At 55.4% G+C, this 18,216-nt stretch overlaps 8 protein-coding genes across 8 annotated transcripts; 5 read left to right on the top strand and 3 right to left on the bottom strand.

The window, feature by feature from the left end:
• Positions 1 to 713: 713 nt before the first annotated feature.
• EsH8_V_000232 (PapD-like protein) lies at positions 714 to 1,907 on the top strand (the record flags this gene model as incomplete). The annotated part of the gene is made up of 7 exons (XM_083272748.1): positions 714 to 753; positions 813 to 883; positions 946 to 968; positions 1,024 to 1,082; positions 1,135 to 1,250; positions 1,316 to 1,444; positions 1,503 to 1,907. 7 exons carry the CDS (start codon positions 714 to 716, stop codon positions 1,905 to 1,907), a joined length of 843 nt encoding a protein of 280 aa, XP_083125463.1.
• A 692-nt stretch (positions 1,908 to 2,599) lies between these two features.
• EsH8_V_000231 (fatty acid desaturase-domain-containing protein) lies at positions 2,600 to 3,949 on the bottom strand (the record flags this gene model as incomplete). The annotated part of the gene is made up of 3 exons (XM_083272747.1): positions 2,600 to 3,268; positions 3,375 to 3,653; positions 3,761 to 3,949. 3 exons carry the CDS (start codon positions 3,947 to 3,949, stop codon positions 2,600 to 2,602), a joined length of 1,137 nt encoding a protein of 378 aa, XP_083125462.1.
• Positions 3,950 to 5,294: 1,345 nt separating this feature from the next.
• Positions 5,295 to 5,833, top strand: EsH8_V_000230 (uncharacterized protein; the record flags this gene model as incomplete). Its single annotated transcript, XM_083272746.1, has 2 exons — positions 5,295 to 5,634; positions 5,706 to 5,833. The coding sequence occupies 2 exons, from the start codon at positions 5,295 to 5,297 to the stop codon at positions 5,831 to 5,833; spliced, it is 468 nt and encodes a 155-aa protein (XP_083125461.1).
• A 2,136-nt stretch (positions 5,834 to 7,969) lies between these two features.
• EsH8_V_000229 (ICE2-domain-containing protein) lies at positions 7,970 to 9,415 on the top strand (the record flags this gene model as incomplete). The annotated part of the gene is made up of 2 exons (XM_083272745.1): positions 7,970 to 8,491; positions 8,627 to 9,415. The coding sequence occupies 2 exons, from the start codon at positions 7,970 to 7,972 to the stop codon at positions 9,413 to 9,415; spliced, it is 1,311 nt and encodes a 436-aa protein (XP_083125460.1).
• An 811-nt stretch (positions 9,416 to 10,226) lies between these two features.
• EsH8_V_000228 (Alpha/Beta hydrolase protein) lies at positions 10,227 to 11,415 on the top strand (the record flags this gene model as incomplete). The annotated part of the gene is made up of 2 exons (XM_083272744.1): positions 10,227 to 10,842; positions 10,907 to 11,415. The coding sequence occupies 2 exons, from the start codon at positions 10,227 to 10,229 to the stop codon at positions 11,413 to 11,415; spliced, it is 1,125 nt and encodes a 374-aa protein (XP_083125459.1).
• A 69-nt stretch (positions 11,416 to 11,484) lies between these two features.
• Positions 11,485 to 12,441, bottom strand: EsH8_V_000227 (uncharacterized protein; the record flags this gene model as incomplete). The annotated part of the gene is made up of 2 exons (XM_083272743.1): positions 11,485 to 12,052; positions 12,248 to 12,441. 2 exons carry the CDS (start codon positions 12,439 to 12,441, stop codon positions 11,485 to 11,487), a joined length of 762 nt encoding a protein of 253 aa, XP_083125458.1.
• Positions 12,442 to 12,772: 331 nt separating this feature from the next.
• Positions 12,773 to 14,029, bottom strand: EsH8_V_000226 (bifunctional folylpolyglutamate synthase/dihydrofolate synthase; the record flags this gene model as incomplete). The annotated part of the gene is made up of 1 exon (XM_083272742.1): positions 12,773 to 14,029. One exon carries the CDS (start codon positions 14,027 to 14,029, stop codon positions 12,773 to 12,775), a length of 1,257 nt encoding a protein of 418 aa, XP_083125457.1.
• Positions 14,030 to 15,026: 997 nt separating this feature from the next.
• Positions 15,027 to 16,860, top strand: EsH8_V_000225 (uncharacterized protein; the record flags this gene model as incomplete). The annotated part of the gene is made up of 3 exons (XM_083272741.1): positions 15,027 to 15,037; positions 15,352 to 15,913; positions 15,970 to 16,860. 3 exons carry the CDS (start codon positions 15,027 to 15,029, stop codon positions 16,858 to 16,860), a joined length of 1,464 nt encoding a protein of 487 aa, XP_083125456.1.
• Between the last annotated feature and the right edge of the window lie 1,356 nt (positions 16,861 to 18,216).

The raw sequence follows: 18,216 nt of genomic DNA, 5'->3' as shown, positions 1-18,216 counted from the left end.
TATTCCGCATGCTTCACCTTTCGTTTCTTTTTACCCTTTCTTTTATTCTTCTCTCCGGCCCCATTTAAAAGCTATCTCTTTACTTCTTTCCTACATTGCATTATAATAGAAATACCTTAAGTAAGAGGATCGCAATGCTGATAAATGCAAGGTCTACGGTACCTAACACGGGCGCCACTCGAGAGAGTGGTCCCTTTGTTTTTAGTGGACAAACTTCCCCCGGCGCCGGATTAATCCCCCCTGTCCCATGAGCAGCTCGTCAGTGGAGGCCCCAGCGTGCAACTCCGATTGACCGCCCGCTAAGGGGGTACCTTAATGAAACCTGGCCTGGAGAGGATTGCTCAGAGCCGGACTGTGTGCACATCCTCCTGTCCCAATCGAGTCCAGCCCAGCCCGTTCGTCGTTGGTTAAGGTGGTGTGTATTACGTCGTAGGCTCTTGCGTGCGAAACGCCTGCTTTTTGCCCGTACCTTACTCTTCCTTTCCACCCAACTTCCTTCCTTCCATTCGAACACATTCAGAACCTCGATCTTACCATACAACCCAGCGCTTTATAATATCGCCCCGCGCGCAACACTCCTTCGACACTTTTCCATCACACTTCTCTCGCAACTTCTCCTTTTCTTGCTGCACAGGCCGAGACCTGTGTTGTATGCGCCAACTTTTGCCAATCTCCTTTTTCGTACCCTAAGCTTCCCACCACTCTACTCCACCATGTCGGTCGATATCGAGCCCTCCGAGTTGAGCTTCCGACGTACGTCTATTCTGCGCGCGATCCCATGCCGCTTCGTACTCATGTGTCCTTTCCACTAGGCCCCTTTACCGTCGAAGTCGCTCGGATTTTAAAGATCAAGAACCCGAACCAATCTCCTATCGCCTTCAAGGTATGTCGCCGCTCAACCCCTCGGCTATCACGTCACACTCCGCTCACACGACATGCGACCAGGTCAAAACCACCGCACCGAAGCAGTACGATCTCTTGCACCCCCGTACAGCCCTCGTAAGCGACTGACGGCATCTTCAGGTACTGCGTTCGCCCCAACTCGGGTCGTGTCGAGCCTGGACAAGATGTGGAGGTTACCGGTATGCAGCTCGCGCAATTGCCAGGTGGTCACATGCAACTGACAGAACCAAGTCCTCCTCCAGGCCATGAAGCAGGAGCCACCCTTGGACACCAAGTGCCGCGACAAGTTCTTGGTCCAGTCCGTCGCCATCACCGCTGACAAGGAGTTCGCGAGCATTGCCAATATTGTGAGAATAGACCCCGTCGCTGCTCCGATGATGTGGCGCACAGGCTAATGACATTTGGCAAACAGCTCGACCAGACCGACAAGGCTACTCTTACAGAGAGGAAGATCCGCGTCAACTGGCTTGCCGCCGAAGACCAATCGCCCGGCGCCTCTGCTGTTGCCTCTACCCCCAACCGCCGCTCCGTGGTCAATGGCGTATGTCTACCCGCCTACAGCCTGTTCGGTATCGCATCGCCGTACTAACAAATCGCAGGACCACACTCCCGATGTCTCCCATGTCTACTCTTCCCCAGGCCAAGAAGCAGAGTCCGCTGCCAGCCCCAATGCTCCTATCGCCCGACCCTCGAGTTCCGATGTGAAGGAGGACACCGTCTCCGAGAAGGCGCAGTCAACAGTCAGCGCTGCAAGCCAGGTCGTCGCCAACACCGCCCAGGTTACCTACGAAGAACTGAAGCAGAAGCTGTCCCAAGCCGAGGCCAAGATTGTCAGCTTGCAGGGCACCAGTGGCCTCCGGCAACGTGTCAAGACGGAGAGCGAGAAGCTTCCTAGCACCCAAGAGGCTGCCGCGGCAGTACGGCAGGGAGTCGAGGGCGTCTCGGTGCAGATGGTGGCCATTTTGTGCCTCTTCAGCTTCTTGCTTGCCTACTTCTTCTTTTAATGCGTTGTTGGTGTTCCCTGACAATTCCCCTTTCTATGACATTTCTATCGGAGGATTTATGAAGACTTGAGTGGCACAGGTGGGTGCAATTGCTGCCCTCACACTTGTGAGCCAAGGGAGGACAGTACAGCGAGCGGAAGTTTTTGGCAACGAGGTTCGTGGCGGGTGGACAGAAGGATCCATCGACGACCTCGCTTTGACATGGAACGGAGTCACAATCACACATGTAACTATACGGATTCTCTTTGTCGTAACGGCCCGGCGTCCCGGACGCGAAGTAGTTGATTTCAGAAACTGATCTCATAACGCTCGCTCGCTGAATTTGTCATACGTGATCCTCTTATGCATGCAGAAAACACCAAACGTGGAGTTCCTGCCAAGACACCCCTTTGGAGACCAGGCGATAGCTTTCGGAATTTGTGATAAAGACAGCAACCCCGATGCATGCTGGGCGGTAGATTCTCAGAATGGCCCTTGCTTTGCCTTTTCAAGGGTATCTGCTCACGATGTGGGAACGGTCAATCCTCTCGATGCCATGCCCCGGAGTCATTGTTTCCCCAAAGGCTTTATTTAACATGTTTTCATAATGGCAGTGTTTATTGACACCATTCATGCGCCGAAACATTGAACTACTATAATCCTGTAACTTGGATTTTCTCCACCTCCCAACACTCTTAACCTGGGCTCCTCTCTCAAGCCTCAATCTCCTCACGCGTCCACTTTGCGCCACCGCCAACAATGCGTCCACCCTGCTTCCTCTTGACGCGGGAGGTGATGCCGACGTTCTCGTCCAGGATGAAGCGCCAGATGGCATAAGTCCAGCTCCTGTGGTAGGGAAGATCCTCGTAGAAGTCGCTGGCGATCTCGCGCAGCTTGTGCAGCCTGGTCCAGGGGATGGCGGGGAAGTCGTGGTGCTCGTTGTGCAGGCCAACATTGTAGGTGAAGAAGTTGAGGGGGCCGTAGTACGAGAAGGTCTCGGGGACGGGAATGTTGTTGGAGGAGTCGCGCTGGGCGGGGGTGACGGTCTCGTAGACGTAGTGCTCCGCGATGAAGTGGCCCGCGAGCGGGTGGAGGGATCCGGCGAGGAAGGAGGAGAGGAGGAGGTAGAGGACAGCGTTGAAGCCAAACGCTGAGTAGAGGATGAAGTCGAAGGTGAGCTGGACCGCGATGTTGAGGTAGTGGACCCAGGTGAAGGGGATGGGATACACGGTCATGGGGCGGATGGCGTAGAAGAAGATCTGGAAGGTACAGAAGAAGGCCTTGCCGAGGATGGAGTCGAAGAAGACAACCTCGAGGGCGGTGGGGAGGTCGGTGTCGAGGCCGTCAACGCCGAGGGACTTGTGATGCGTCAGGTGATAGGGCTGGAGAGAAAAAAGGTCAGCTTTTTGGCCCCTTCTCCATGGCAACCGCTCGCCCCCCCAAGCCAGAGGAGTGGAGGGGGCTTATCGCGATGCTTTCGTAACTTACGCGGAAGGAAGCGCTGTAAGGTACGGCGATGGGCAGGTTGGCGAAGATGGCGAACAGGCGGTTGGCGAGGGGAGAGCGGAACGCGAGGTTGTGCGAGATCTCGTGAATGGCTAGGAAGAGGTTCTGGTTGGCAGTGGCGCCGAAGACGTAGCCGACAGCCCAGAACTTCCAGGACCAGAAGGAGGTGTCGCTGAGGTACCAGGCCCAGAAGACCTGCATCGAGACGACACCGGCGACGACGTACTTGGTCAGGGGCTCAGGGCCGCAGAGCTTGGTGACCTATTGGAAACAGAACGTCAGTTGCCTTGGAACACTAACACGAGGCATTGGCCCATTTGGCCGTGGTTGCGGCTCCCGGTGGAAAAGGGGCGGTATGTCCAACGTACCTCTGGGTGAGCCTTGATGATGGCCAGACGGCGGGTTCGATGCGGCTCCTCAGTGTAGGTCCAGAAGAAGTCGCGCTCCTTGGACTCGGCCGGCGCATCGGTCGTGAGCTTACCGGCGACACCATCGGCCGCGGGTGCGGACTTGCGCTTGGACGGCTGCGTCACGGTAGAGGCGGCTGATGAGGCCATTGTTGCGGTTGGAGGGGCTCGGCGCGTGGGTGTGTGTGGCGTGAGACAGAGAAAATGACAGACGAATGGTGATGTCTATATCTGTCCTGACCGAGAGAAGGGGCTCAAGAAAAAAACGAAAGTCGATCACCTGCTCTGGGTCATTGGTATATATGAAAAGATAAAGGGAGGGTGTCTGTGAAATGAGAGTTTCTCAGAGCGTCCAAAGATGGGGTTTTTTTCTGCCCCCTTTGCGCAACGATCGAGTGTTGGTGGGAGAAGAATCATGCCTCGAAAATGGCAAATCTCCTGATGCGGGCTGTAGGGGCTCCGAAGCGGTGTAAAGGTCGCCTCTGTACCTGTGGCGCAGCGGGTATCAGTGGGGGAAGGGGACCCCTTGCCCCGCTGTGGCCAATCGTTCGGGGCATGTGTTTTGCGTTTCTTTGGTGCGACCAAAAGCAGGACCAGCCAGGGTCACGAAAATGTGGGATTTGGGGAGGACAAGGTCGTTAAATTTTCTTCTCTTGGATGTTGGGGGAATTGGGGAAATCCCAGAGCCTCCACACGACTTGCCCCTGTCCAAAGATGGTATCGATTCTCGCAGTGTACGACGACGTCTGCAAGCACGTAGGCAAGCGCAGTTATCGTGCATGCGAGATAGATTGGGCTACGCTCTCTCCTCTTGCAAGCTTTCAGGTCCCACGACGTTGGATTTGTTTTCGTCGCTAAGAGGGAGCCAATGGCGTCGGCCTCGCAGGTCATCTCCTGACGGACTCTGTCCACTGCTCTGTCGCGTCAGAGCTTAGGCACCTCGATGTAGGATGACCCCTGCTCCTTGAAGGACAGTAGCTCCACGTACCTTTGCTGCTGTGGCCTGTCTAATCAGGTACGGATACGTCGTATATCAAATACGTGCGCATTGTGTTCCACATCGTGCGAGGCATGAACGATCAGCGCCTCCTTAGGCCCGTCCGTGACTAGTACAGAGCATGGATGAATTATGCCGATCCCCGCGCTCTCCCGCTTCTTCTCTGCGCGGGCCCGGTCGGTTAGTGAGCCGCAGGCTGTTGTAGACATATTGCTCTGAATGTCGGAATCGTTACATCGGCGCGAAGGATTGGACCGTGGTAGATGCCGCTCCTGCAACTCATTTACCCGTCATATCCGTATTTTATCATTACTAGCAAAGACAGCCCATTGTGCGCGGCAGCACATAGGTCTTCGGAGGAACATGGACCGCAAAGAGGGGAAGTCGTAGACATAAGAAAGGGGCAATGGCCAAGATGAATATGAGTTGCTCCAGAACAGGCAGCCCTCAGTTAATCAAGCCCTGTAGAACGCAGCAGCCGCCCGCGAAAGTTCTAACATGCGTGTGCTCGTACTGTTCTCGGCGGTCCTGGTGTCCATTTCGGGCAAGGCACTGGCGAAGCCTGAAAAGATCAGGGGCGTAAGAGATCCCATCTATCACCTGTACCTCCAGACGTACCCAAAAGACAAATCGACTCCTGTACTTGGACCTGAAGCATCAGCCGAATCCTTTAATATCGCCGGGACCATCCAAAGCACCAACTCGAGCTTATATCTGAATGTCGGAAGCGATGCTACGTCGTACAAGAGCCTCCAGTTCAGCAGCTCTCCCAGCACCACCGCATGGGGGCTCGAGGGCGACACCATCATCACGACCCGAAGCAGCAGCTGGGGGCGCCGTATGTGAACTAGAATTCCGATTATTGAATCCCCAAGTGGTACAGTGCATAGATTGACGATTAATGTGCAGAGCTGAACTTCTTGGTTTGCCAGCTGGATGCAAGTAATTGGCAGTTGTATCTCCAAACGGGGAGTGACACGCCAGCCGGCAGGACTTGCAGCAACTATCAGACGATCCATCTGCCATGCCTTTGCTAGATGGTCTGCCTCGGGGGCATTGTTGTTGGAAGGAGACCAGGTTGGCTGGGTGGGTGGTCGGGCGTTGGGCTTGCAGCAATCGACGTTACACACAGAAAGTGTTTTTATATCAAGAAACGACCTTCAGCCCTTCAGTCAAGGCAGTTAGCTGAAGAAACACGTCTACGCCCTCGTACAACTGCAGAACATGGGCTTGATGCTTTGCATTTATGAACAAGGAGACCGTTGGCTGTCAAAGCATGCGCCACTCGGCGATCGGCGGGTCAAAGTGTATTACTCGGACTGTAGACATGGTTTTAAGGTTCAATATCAGACACTTGTATGATGATACCCGCGCTTCTCCATGGCTTGCTGTCCCTGCCATATGACACTCGCATTTTCTTTCTGTGTAAGTGAGTTTGGATCCCAGCCATAGCTACGTTGCGACAGACGGGCTACTTCAAAGCTGGATCGTTCTCGGGAGGCATTGAGGGAAACTGTAGTTTACGGACACAGCCGGTAGAGGAGGAAGAAAAAGAAGAAGAACAAGAAGAAAAGAGGCTAGCAACGACTGCTCTAAAAGCATTTTTGTGTGTATTAGAATAGAGCAAGTCCCACGCAACGCGCAGGCAGAAAACAGAGAGAACGCCATAGGAGTATATGAATCACAATAAAGGAAGAGACAGATCGCCAAGGCCGTTTGTCAAGGACGTGATGGAATGTCGGAGGATAATTGTAGCCGCCTTGGGCTGATCAAGACTCGTCCAACCAACCTGCCCAAGGTGTGGGGCTTTAGTATGATGGGACAGGCAAGGAGACGAGAGCAAGAAAAGCCACTACCGCTATTATCATTCATTATCAAGCCCGAGATTTCCGCCATCTAGACACATTGAGTTCAGACGGAAGGATCAAGAGGGGGTTCTGAAGTGTCCAGGTGACTTATGGTGGCTTTTCGATCATGAAGTCCGAGGTGGGCTAGGGGAGGTGAAGTAGAGACAAAGTGAGGGGCAAGGCCCCATGATTGGCTGTCACATGCAAGGCTCAAGGAGAGCAGGGCAGGCAGGACAGGCAGGGATGGTATCAGAGGGGACTGGAATTGCACAAGCACATCGTAAGTGGAGGCCATCGTTAGCTGCAGGGCCCTCGGCAAACGCTGCAATAACCGCTGCATTATTCGAGACTTTGGCAGGTTCAGATGCATTGCTGGGCCCCAGACAGCCCAGCCCTGCTAGGACCTGGCTGGACCTGCGTTGGTAATATTGGTAATCGAGCAGCAGAGCAGAGCAGAGCAGAGCAGATTGGTAGGGGCACGCGACCTGGGCGGGATTCTTTACCGCCCACCAGGAAAGTAGTGTTTTTGGTGGATTCGGTCTCGCCTTATTACCTACGCTGCATGTGAGTTGCATGCAGCGTATGGCCTTATTTTCCTGCAGAAGGCAAAGAACATGATCTCATTGTTGCCTGTCAAAGCAGTGAAATGGGCGCCGTTTTCTCTATTGTCTGCTGCCCATGGTGGAAGAAAAGAAAGAAACAAGCTAGGGAAAGCTTTGGGCACATTGGTCTGAGAGCTGCAGCTTCACCGCTCACAGGCGAACCAACCGAGCATGCCTAAAGTGCTTACAGAGGTTGCTACCACCACTTTAAAGGCTGGGGCCTTTGTCGGCAGACCGGTAGCGCCACGTGAAGATAAGACCTAGGCGAAAGGACGGCCTTTAACGATAAGCCCAAGCTCCAACCTGGGGTCCGCTTCCTGCCACCTCGCCCAAAAATCTCCCGGTTGAATTTAATCAACTAGGCCTCCCAACTCCTGGACCGCCCTCACAGTCTTTCTCTTGAGCGCCTGCCTTTCAGGATCCTTTCAGGATCACGGCTTCACCTACAGCTTCTGGACAACCCCCTCGCCGAATCTAGTGCTGCCCTTGGCCGACGAATCGAGCAGCCCAGCCTCGGTCCCCACACCGTCTCTCTCGCTCTCTCTCACCCCCACTGCCAACCCAAGCTCGGCCCTTTCGAGGACTGCAACAACTACACGGCCGTTCCTCCCTCGCTTCTCCCGAACGACACCTCCCACACCAGCTCGCCGTCCAAAGTGGCCGGCCATCGCCAGAAACAAACCCCTCTGTCGGCGCGGCTCCAGCAAGCCAGCTCGTCGCGCCGATGTGGTGGTTCCTCCGAATCGTCGCCAGTGCCATCTTCCTGCTGAGCATAGTGCTATCCATACCAGTCGCTTTTGATGTCGGCGGCAGGGATAGCGGCCTGGCCTACAGTCTCGCCCTCTGTGGCTTCTACTTCGTCTACTCGGCTATCGCCGTCGTAACCCCCGCCGAATCGCGCGTCCGCTGGGCCATCTCCGTCATCCTACGTCTATCGCAGTGGATCGTCATCCCGGGACTGTTAATCTGGGCCCTCGGCCGTTTTGCTGTCGATGCCGGAACAACTAACTGGGTGGAGCGCACTTTGCAAGGCATCACAACTTCCAAGTCGACTTCATGGGGTGAATGGGTTTTTGGTGAAGGTGGTGTTGTCGAAACCATCACCCTGGGTGGCTGGGATAAGACGTTGAGGTACTCGAGTCCCGTCTTCCAGCTGTTGGAAGGATTCTGCACCCTCCTCGTCATTCAGGCGGCAGGACAAATCACCAAGTGGCTGGTGAATCGTGGACGAAGCGACACTTGGATCGTACGTTGAAGCCCCTCCCAATTCACCAACCTAGTGAGACACATGCTGGTCACCAACAACTGGTGATGTCAGCATCTTGTGGCTCTGGATCACATCCCCCTACTTCCATGCTGAACTTGCTAACGGATTTGATAGATCGTCCTTCTCGCTATCTCTGGCAGCGTGCTTGCCAGTGCTGTGTACTTCCTCTGGCGCGTCGCCCACTTCCCTTACATCGACAACTCCGATGCGATTCTAATTGGCGTTACCATGACCTCTGCCTTTTTCCTATGCGCTTATGGAATTGGTAGCGGGCGAGGCAACCCCGTCGAGTCGTCTCTTCTCTTCGCATACGTTGTTCTTTGCGTCTACCAGATTTTTACCGACTACCTTCCTTCGGAGTCCACCGACGCGGACCAAAATCAGTCGTCCCAGCCTGATTTCCCGCCCCTGCCGCCCATCATCATGGCATCCTACTCTACTCTGCTCCATATGCTTGGATCCCTACCGCACGCCGTCCACTCGTCTCTCAGTCTTCTTTACGCCGCATTTCAGACCATCACCCCGTCGGTCATCATTTCACTTGCTTTCCGTCTTCTCGTGTTTTACTGCGCCACTCGCATCATCCCTGCAGTCCGTGAGTCTGGAGCGAGAGCCCTCATGGAGGAGCCGTCTCTTGAAGAATCCGATGCTGCCAACTGGCTCCTTGGAATCATCACTTACTTCTCGCCCTCGATTCTTATCGCCATGTACACGAGTCTGCTCCTGCAGCATTTCTCAACGAACGACGGGCCAGATGGTTGGACTCTGAGAGGAGGCGATCCTGGGGGCAATGTCTGGCGCTGGACGAATGTGGCGGCGACGATGACCCTGTACGCGGTTGAGCTGTATCTGGGCAACGAGGATCACGATAGCGGCCTGACAAATCATTGGAAGCTGGATTAAGACCGATATTATCCAACACTTACAAAACGGCCCCTCGCGATCTACTCCATGAGGACATGGACGGCTACGCTTAGCCTTCGGGGTTTAATGAGTGTAGCTTGTTGAAGCAGGGCAACAAAAACTGATCGATCGGCGTACATAGGTCGTAATGACACACGGGCTACGGGAAAGGGACAGGGTAGGCACAGAAACACGGCGTTTGGGGTGGATGTCTGTCTGCATGCTCGAATGGCGACTCTTTACTGCGGATTCTGCGGGATGACTAGGCAACTTTTGACTATGGCAGCTTGAAATCGCCGCCGCTACCAGAGGCCTTTCCATATCACATTAGGAAACTCATTTTCAAATCGATGGCCTTGGAAACAGATGATCTCCACCCGCATTGCTGATGCCGAAGCTTGTTGCTTCCCAAACAAGTCCTATGATCGGGACAAGTACCAATTTTATGTTACCAACGACAATGATCGCTGAACCAAGCGGGGAAATCGGTGCCTTTGTGGAATATGAAGTAGAAGATAGGATGGTTTGGATTTGGTCGGGAATAATTACTCATTGTGCCCACTTTGACAACACTGCATGCAACTTGGTCTTTTTTGGGACCTCGGCAACTTCGCACTAGCACAACATCACTTACAACTCAACCCGTCGACAACACCCTTTTGTTGCTACCTCAAGCAAGACCAGTCCCTGTCAATTTCTACCGCTTTTCCCATCTTCAGTTCAACGTCCTAGGGAGAAAAGAGCTCTTTAACATCGGAAACACAAGTATTTCCCTCTTAATTTGCGTGGAAATATACTTCTAGTTATCAATATGGCAGCAACACACAACCCGATGCAAGCGTCCACTTCGCTGCCTGCTGTCTCTAAGACAACGATCCACATGTATGGCCTCCTCTGTGACGTCTATGGGCTCGAGGAGCTCGCCACGCAGAAGCCCTCCGCTGTCTCGTGCCTGTGGCTTCACCACCCGCGCCTCCGCGCCAAGGAGGACATGGCCGACTTTGCGAACCGTGTTGTCTCGCAATGGGCGCAGCGCACCTCCGGTTCCCGCACTGGTTCAGGTGCCACGAGCACGGGCGGCCGGGCGCTCATCGCCGTGGCGTTCGACCAGCGCAACCATGGCTCCAGGATCGTGTCCCCGACGGCCAGTGACTCGTGGCGCGAGGGCAACAAGACGCACGCGCTCGATATGTACGGCATGGTCTCTGGCATGGTGAGTGATACGCAGGCGCTTATGGACGTTGTCGAGGGGTACATCAAGCTGGAAGTCTCCGAGAGGGGAGCGGTGGCGGTGGAGGAGGGGTGGGGAGTTGATCAGCACCTCGTCATGGGCGTGAGTCTCGGCGGGCACAGCGCATGGCAGACGTTATTCAAGGAGGAGAAGGTCACGGCCGGGGTTGTGATTATCGGATGTCCTGATTATATGGGTAAGTTGGGCAGACGTACACCAAGTATCAGTGAGAAGAGGAATAGCTAACGCCGCAGGAACAGCCCTCCTTTCAGACCGCGCAAAAAAGTCTAGGCTGGCGACCTTCTCCGCCGCGGACAACGGTGCGTCGTTTCTCGGGAGCAAGGACTTCCCAGCGGACCTCGTCGCTGCATGCCTCCGCAATGATCCCAAGGGCATCCTCTTCGGCACCGGCACCGTCCCTGCGTCATCCAAGTCGACGGCCCAGAGCAGCTCGCTGTCCGTCTCCGAGGAGCAGCGTCTGCGCGGCGTACTGGACTCCCTGCACCTCAAAGGCAAGAAGTTCCTCGTGTGCTCCGGTGCCGACGACAAGTTGGTTCCCTACGCCATGTCGGAGCCGTTTGTGAGCTTTTTTGAGGAGGCAACGAGGACGTGGTATGCCGACGCAGAGATCATGGTCGAGAACAAAGTGTACGACGGCGTGGGGCATGCATTTAGTGAGGGGATGGTGGAGGATTCGTGCCAGTTCTTGCTGGATGCTGTTGCCGCGGCTGGGGATGCTGCAGGATCGGAGAGCAAGGCTAAGATTTAGACACGGCTCAGACAAAATCGTACAACGATGACAATGTTTTAAACAGTGTAGAGGCGGGTGGTACATATCCTAGGCCCACGGTCTCTTTGCATCTTCGACGAGGGCCTCATGGCCGTCTACCATCCTTGTGACAACGCCGCTTCTAATCCTCGCCTCCTTGTCCCAAAACAAATCATCCTTGAGACCCCAGGGGTTCCTCGCCCTCCTCTTCCCGGCCAGACTCGGCCCAACACCATGCGGATCCTCCGCCCACTCGTCTACAGCCCGCTGGACGCCCGCGATGGCCCCTTGCTTGACGTTACCTTCGCCCTCGCCCTTCGCCCTGGGAGCTTCTTCCATACCCGGTGGGTTGATACCAACAAACCGGACCCTGTCGAGCGGGAATCCGATGGCGGCGCAGTGGCCCTCGACGATCCGGGGCCGCTTGAAAGCGTGGCTCACGATGGTCAGGGTCCGAGGCCAGGAGTCATAGGTGCGCCAGAAGAGGAGGAGGGAGTGGAGGACATTGTGATAAGAGTCCAGGGCGAGGGTGTCCTTGAGGACGCGAGAGGCTAAGGGGGCGGTATCCGCTGAGGGCAGGATGCCGAAGTAGGCGTTTGCGGAGGCGAGGGCGGCGTAGCTTTCTGCCTCGGAGATGCTGGTTTCTCTGCGGGTTGGTCCTCTTATGACAAGTTATTGGAAAATGCATCTGGTCACGGGGTGGAGTGTTGGGTTTGTCGGGGGAAACGGAACGGGACGAAGCAGCTCTCGTGGTGAGATTACTTCAATGATTTGTTCGCCTCTCTTAACGGGGCATGAGATAAGACGCCGACACTCGGCTGCGAAAACTCACCCCGAAAAGACGAGCACGGATGCCGGGTCATCCCGCAGCGCTGTCAAGCCGGCCTTGATGTGCTCGATGAAGGTCGGTGTTTCGCCGGCCTGGAAGTCGGCAATGAGCCATTCCGACTCGGCGTGGCCGTTAGTGGGGCCGCCAGTCCAGATGCCGTGGCAGCAGACGATGATGAGGTGGTCTGAGGTGCTCATAGCCGGTCGATGGTGGGAGGAAGTGTAACCGCGCTGGAACGATAAATAAATGATTGCTGGGAACTTCCGTGACGTTCGCAAAAAGGCGTGCAAGAGATGTAGAGTGGATCATGTGGTGTTGTGGCGGTGAAGACGCACTCTCCGTCCAAGGATGCTGTTGTCACCAGATGCATGTGCATATAAACTTGTACCATTCGTAGTAGCATCGACTTGACGTTTGAATTCATATCAACATATACCAATTATGGACGTAAATAACATGATCCTAGCCACCCCGTCATGTCTGGCTTTGATACTGCCGTGGAACCTATAGATGCATTTCAAACTCTAGTCACATCTCATCCAAAATCCTGTAGGCGTCCCCTACAAGGTAAAGACTCCCAGTCACGACGATAGGGCCACCCTTTGCGACCTCGACTGCCCATTGAGTGGCCGCCTCGAGGCTCTCCTCGCCCTCGAACAACGCCTTTGCGCCCGCATTGGAGGCCATCTCCCGTAATGTGGCGAGTGGCAGAGGCTCAACCCAGGGCATCGTCTCTCGCTTAGAGAAAGGCACACAGGCAACACTATCGCCGGGCCTCAGCAAAGTGCGAAGCATGCCCCCGGCATCTTTCCCGTCCTGCTTCGATACCGACACTATCCAAGTAACGGGCTTGTCTGAGTCTCGCAAGCGCCGCTCGACATATGTAGACAGCGTCTCAGCCGACTGCGGGTTATGAGCACCGTCAATGAGAATAGGTTTCCCCTCCCGGGAGGGGTACTTCTTGCTGATATTCAGCCACGACAGCCTCCCCAGATGGGCAACATCTTTCAGAATCGGCAGGGCCTTTTCGACGGAGAGATCCAAGTGCGGATAAGCAAGCTGGAAAGCTGCGATTGCGCAGGCCATGTTCTGTGCCTGATGCGGCATGAGCTCTGACTTGTAGAGGGTCTCCAGCAAACCGGCCTGGTTTGTGGTGACGTGCAACGGTGCCGAGACGCTTTCTGCATGCTGTCGAAAAACGTCGAGAACCTCGGGCGGGTTGCTGCCGTCGACAACGCAGGGCACGCCGGCCATCATGATGCCAGCTTTCTCCTTGGCGATTTCGGGCAGAGTGTTACCGAGGAATGCCTGATGATCGAGACCAATTTTTGTGATGACGGTGACTTTTTTGCGCCTGAGGGCGTTGGTTGAATCGAGTCTCCCGCCAAGGCCGACCTCGATGATGCCGGCCTGCACGTCGGCGCGGCTGAAGACACCGAAGGCGATGAGGGTGGTCACCTCGAAGATGGTGAGTGCTTCCTGCGATGCATCTTGCGACAGCCTGGCCTGCTCGTCGTCCAGGATCTTGCGTCTCACATCGTTGTAGACGTCCTGCTGAACAGGCGTGCCGTTGATCTTGATGGCATCGCGAGGCTCAACTAGGTATGGCGAGGTGAAGAGGCCGTTTGAGATGCCGAAGGACCTGCATAGGGCCGAGAGATATGTGCAAGTGGTACCCTTGCCATTGGTCCCAGCGACGTGAATGGCCTCCCACTTCTGCGGGACGCCCTCGAGGGCCCTCGAGATGCGGTGCAGGCCTAGGCTGATGCCCTTTAAAGAGGACATGCTGAAGCTTGCCGGGGTCTCCGTGTGTTCGGTGTCGTAGCTACCTTGAAGTCGCGTGGTAGGCCAGGGATTGCCAGTATAATTCGGCACTGGGAGCGGACGGACGCCAGTAGTAGACAGGGGCGGGCCGTAACTCGGCAACGGCTAGGGACGACTGAGTGTTGGCTCCTCAGGTGGAAGTAGGTAGGTAGTATAAGCCACAGGAGTTTCTGGTGACGGGACAAACGGGTCTGCGATTTTCAGGGTCCTCGGCGTCGCATTCGGTACAGAGCGCCGCCAACGAATGGATCTGTCCATTCCAACCTTTTGTCGAACCCCGAACATCCACGGAGCGGCAGCCGAGCAGCCCACCTCACGCAGGCAAAGCATGGGTGGGCACCAGCAAGTGACTCGCAGGAATCGGATACGTACCGTACCGTACCTGCTTGCACTATAGAACACCGCCCCAGCCACGGAAAGAACGACCGGATGCGAGGCGACTGCAGCTAATACCGCTTCAGCCACACTTCGAGAAGCTCTCCTACTTCTCCACCGTGGTACCAAGGAGTGGCCGTGATTGGCCAAGAGCAACTTGCTGCTGAGCGGCGCCACAGACAGGAAACACTTCAGCAGGGGTTTGCATGGTGCGGCCAGCCACTCACAAAAAAGAAGTAAAGCGGCTATTCCCCAAAGACCCGCGCTTTTCCCATTTTCCCTCCTGTTTCCTTTTTTTATTAATCCCGTCTGGCTTTTTCGCTTCGTCCTTGACCGTCAATCCACGTCCAGTCCCAGTGCCGTGCCCCGTCCCCCGTCACTGACCCCATTTTCTCTTTCCCGTCCGCCGCCCGCCCCACGAAGAAAGCATTTTGGCCTCGCGCATCGCGAATCCATCGCGAAACACGGAGTACGGCCCCATTTCCATCTCGACAACTGCCGCCTCAGTCTTGCGATTCATTGGACATTCTGAATTTCTATCGTCTTTCGTCGTTTAATTCGCTGCGCGCGACAGTTGTTCAAGATGGGACTCCCGTAAGTCATTTCCACCCCCCTGCGCTCCCCCGATTGCGCTGCATTACCTTTGCGCCGCGCCTGGTCGGACGCTGGCTCAATCACAGCCCGCCCAGTTGCGTAACCGCTCCCACTCAATGCCTCCATTCATATCCGTCCTATCCATTCATCGCAATTCATCCGCGTTTTCTTGAGAACGAATTGCCGGCCGCCTCCATCGACCGTCCGACTTCGTCGATGTCGAAATGCATGTCAAATTGCCGCCGCTAATGTCGGCGGCTTCACCACATTTTATACTCGCATCCCCAGCTAATCTCGCCATCTCCCATCTGCAGACTATTCGTCGCTCCCATCGAGTCAGACGTTCCCCCTGAAATCGGAGACAAATCCGCAGCTACGCGTCAGGCTCGCTCCTCCATTCGTCGCGCCCGCCGCAATTTGGATTCGCGCCCTTTCCGACGGCGCGCCGCCCTGCTTCGCGATAACTTCCCCACCCCCGGTCCCGAACCCATTCCGCGCGCTCGCTATCCATGGATCGAATCCGGCCATCCTCCGCCTCCCGAGGCTTACGTTGCGCCCCCCCCGCGGACGACCCCACCGAATGACACGGATCGCGGCGCCCCGACTGCTGAGAGCACCGAGTTGCGCGAGGCTCTACGTGAAATGCGGAGCCGAGGGGTCGATGCCAGTGAGGCTCGGTTGATTTCCCTCTTCGGTGAACGCTGGGTTCTGGAGAACCTGCCTCCACCTCGAAGGTCTAATGCGACGCCCCCATCTGGTGAGGAGGATGCCTCATGGCAGGAGCCCGACAGAGCCCAGCTTGACAGCTCTGCTGCTTATGCCGACTTTGCGGAACGGCGAAGGTTCCGTCGTGCACAGCTTGATCGCATGTCCATGGTAAGCCACGTAACATGATCCTCTGGTAATGACTATAACACTCACATGCACCGTAGCCCGCCCCGCCAGTTGCGGCTCGTTTTGATCGCAGTCCTGAGCATTCGACTTCTGCTAGGTTTACTGGTCGCAGGTCGCGCGGGGAATCGCGTACCACTCGCCCAACCTTGAACCAGCGCGTCCGTCGGTTGCGTCCCTTCGGTCATTTGATTGATTCATCCATTGCAGACGGCCTCGGCGACCGCAATAGAAGCCTTAGCCCCGACGATGACGGAGTATGGGACACATTACTCACCACGTTAACGCCGGATCCGCAGCCTCCTAGCGCCGGTTCATCTTTCGCCTCGGCATCAGCTTCAGCATCAGCTTCCGCATCGCAGACCCAGAGTGCCGCTGCGTCGTCTCGCACATCTTTTACTGGGCCTGAAATGGCCGAGGAGACTCTTGAGCAGCCTTGCGAGTCTGGTCTCGACAATTCTGATAGTGAAGGCCAGGAGGACATGCACTTGGGCAGGGGCTGGCCAGAGCACTGGACAATGAACTATCCCTCGAGACACCGGCGATTCGTTGCTGATTTGGACTCGAACGACCCTGGCAGAATATCCTTCGTTCGGGCGGACCGACCTTTCAGCGGCCGTGACGACGAAGAGATGCGAACTCGTCGACGTCTTGAGCTTGCTCGGCACTATCGGATTGCCACCCGCGACCCCACCCCGCTTCCAGAGCTGCTAGATCACATTGTGAGAGACTCGAGCGAGGAGTCGCGTGCCACGGGCGGCCAGGGGGATGCCGATGCCGATCTCGGCCCGTCGAGCCACAGCCAGACGCCGAATGATAACGCATTGCATGGAATGCAAATGATTGTGCGGAACCTCGCCCGCAGAGAAGACATTCCCGATGAGTGGTGGGCGGGTGCTGGGCTTAGTCGAACTTTGCCCGAGGAATCTTGAGAAGAGTAGAGGTTGCGTCTTATTTCAGTCATGTTTACAAGTTGACAACCAAAAGCGGCAGGCGGATTCGAAGGCCTTAAACAGGCGTCTTGCTTTGGACACAAAGGGATGGAGTTAAAGGGATATGACTTGCCATGGGTTTGGACAAAGGCATGTTGGGATTATTAGTACCATGCAGTGACGCGGGTCGTATGTATAATAGGTATGGGTTTACACGAGAGATACATGGTTATCTCCTATGTCGTTTCTCTCCTGGAAACCGACATGGAAAAGGTTATTTTCCAGGGGCATGGCGTGGGTATCGAAGACCCAAAAACGTTGATAATGAAGACAAGAGAACGAATTGACTGGCCGTTGGCGTTCTCTCATCGAGCTCTTGTTATTGTTGTGAAGTAATGGTATGTCAAATGAAAAGGTGATCAGCCTGGCGCCAGACGAGACGTGAAGGTGATCTCCATGTGTCTCAGTTACGGGGCAAGGTAGTGAGACCTCGAAGAGGTTTCAGTTTACTGTCTCTGGTATTCTCCCCTCATCGGGCATAGGGTGTATGATCCCAGTGCTCAAGGAATGCGGATTGGATAAACCTAGAAGTGGCAGCCTGCACTGCCGGTCTAAGTGTTCGTCTTGATGTCTCTCTGTTGCCGGCGTAATTGGAGTGAGAAGGAAAGTGGACTGGGAGAGGATGAGGACCACGCGACGATGCCAATGAAGAGAAATTGCTGCGGTCGGCAGCCAATGGCTCTTCGCCCAGAGAAGCCGTTCGCAGCATTCCCGTCCATTGGGACAATGCGGGCTGGCCACTCACATGTCACAATCCGGGGCTTAGTCTCCTTCCCGCACTGATCTTCGTGAGTGAGCGCCTAGTGTCATGTGTCCCTTGTTCTGCCCACTGAGTCGACAGACGTAATGAGAGGGGACTCGGTGGCCCGGCTTTGAACATGGGGGAAGGGAGCTGAGGTAGGGGTAGGTGTCCATACAGTGTTTGTTGATCTCTCTAGACGAGACATGCCACCTTGTTACCACGGTGAAAATGAGGTTTGCAAACACAGCAAGATTGGGGATTGCCTACCTAGCCGCCTGGAGGGATCCCAAAGTCAAGAAGCCATCTACTCTATTGTGCACTAGGTAATGAAATGCAGAGGACGGGCGCTTGGCCGGGCGTGATGTGGATTCTGTCTGAGCTGGGACCCCAAGATGGGAAAGTCTGGGGAAGACCAAGAGAAGGGGAATGTCTCTTGGCAGGGCAAGATGGTAGCTAAACATAACCTCATTACGCATTCAAGCCAGTACGGCTCTCCGCAAGACACCGCCCTGGAGCAATACCGGGAGCTCTGGAACAGGATATTTCCGCAATGA

The sequence above is a fragment of the Colletotrichum jinshuiense genome, chromosome 5 (genome assembly GCF_051148585.1).
Source record: "Colletotrichum jinshuiense chromosome 5, complete sequence".
Lineage (NCBI taxonomy): Eukaryota > Fungi > Ascomycota > Sordariomycetes > Glomerellales > Glomerellaceae > Colletotrichum > Colletotrichum jinshuiense.
Note: the sequence above shows the minus strand (reverse complement) of the source record. Positions and strands in the feature narration are given on the sequence as shown.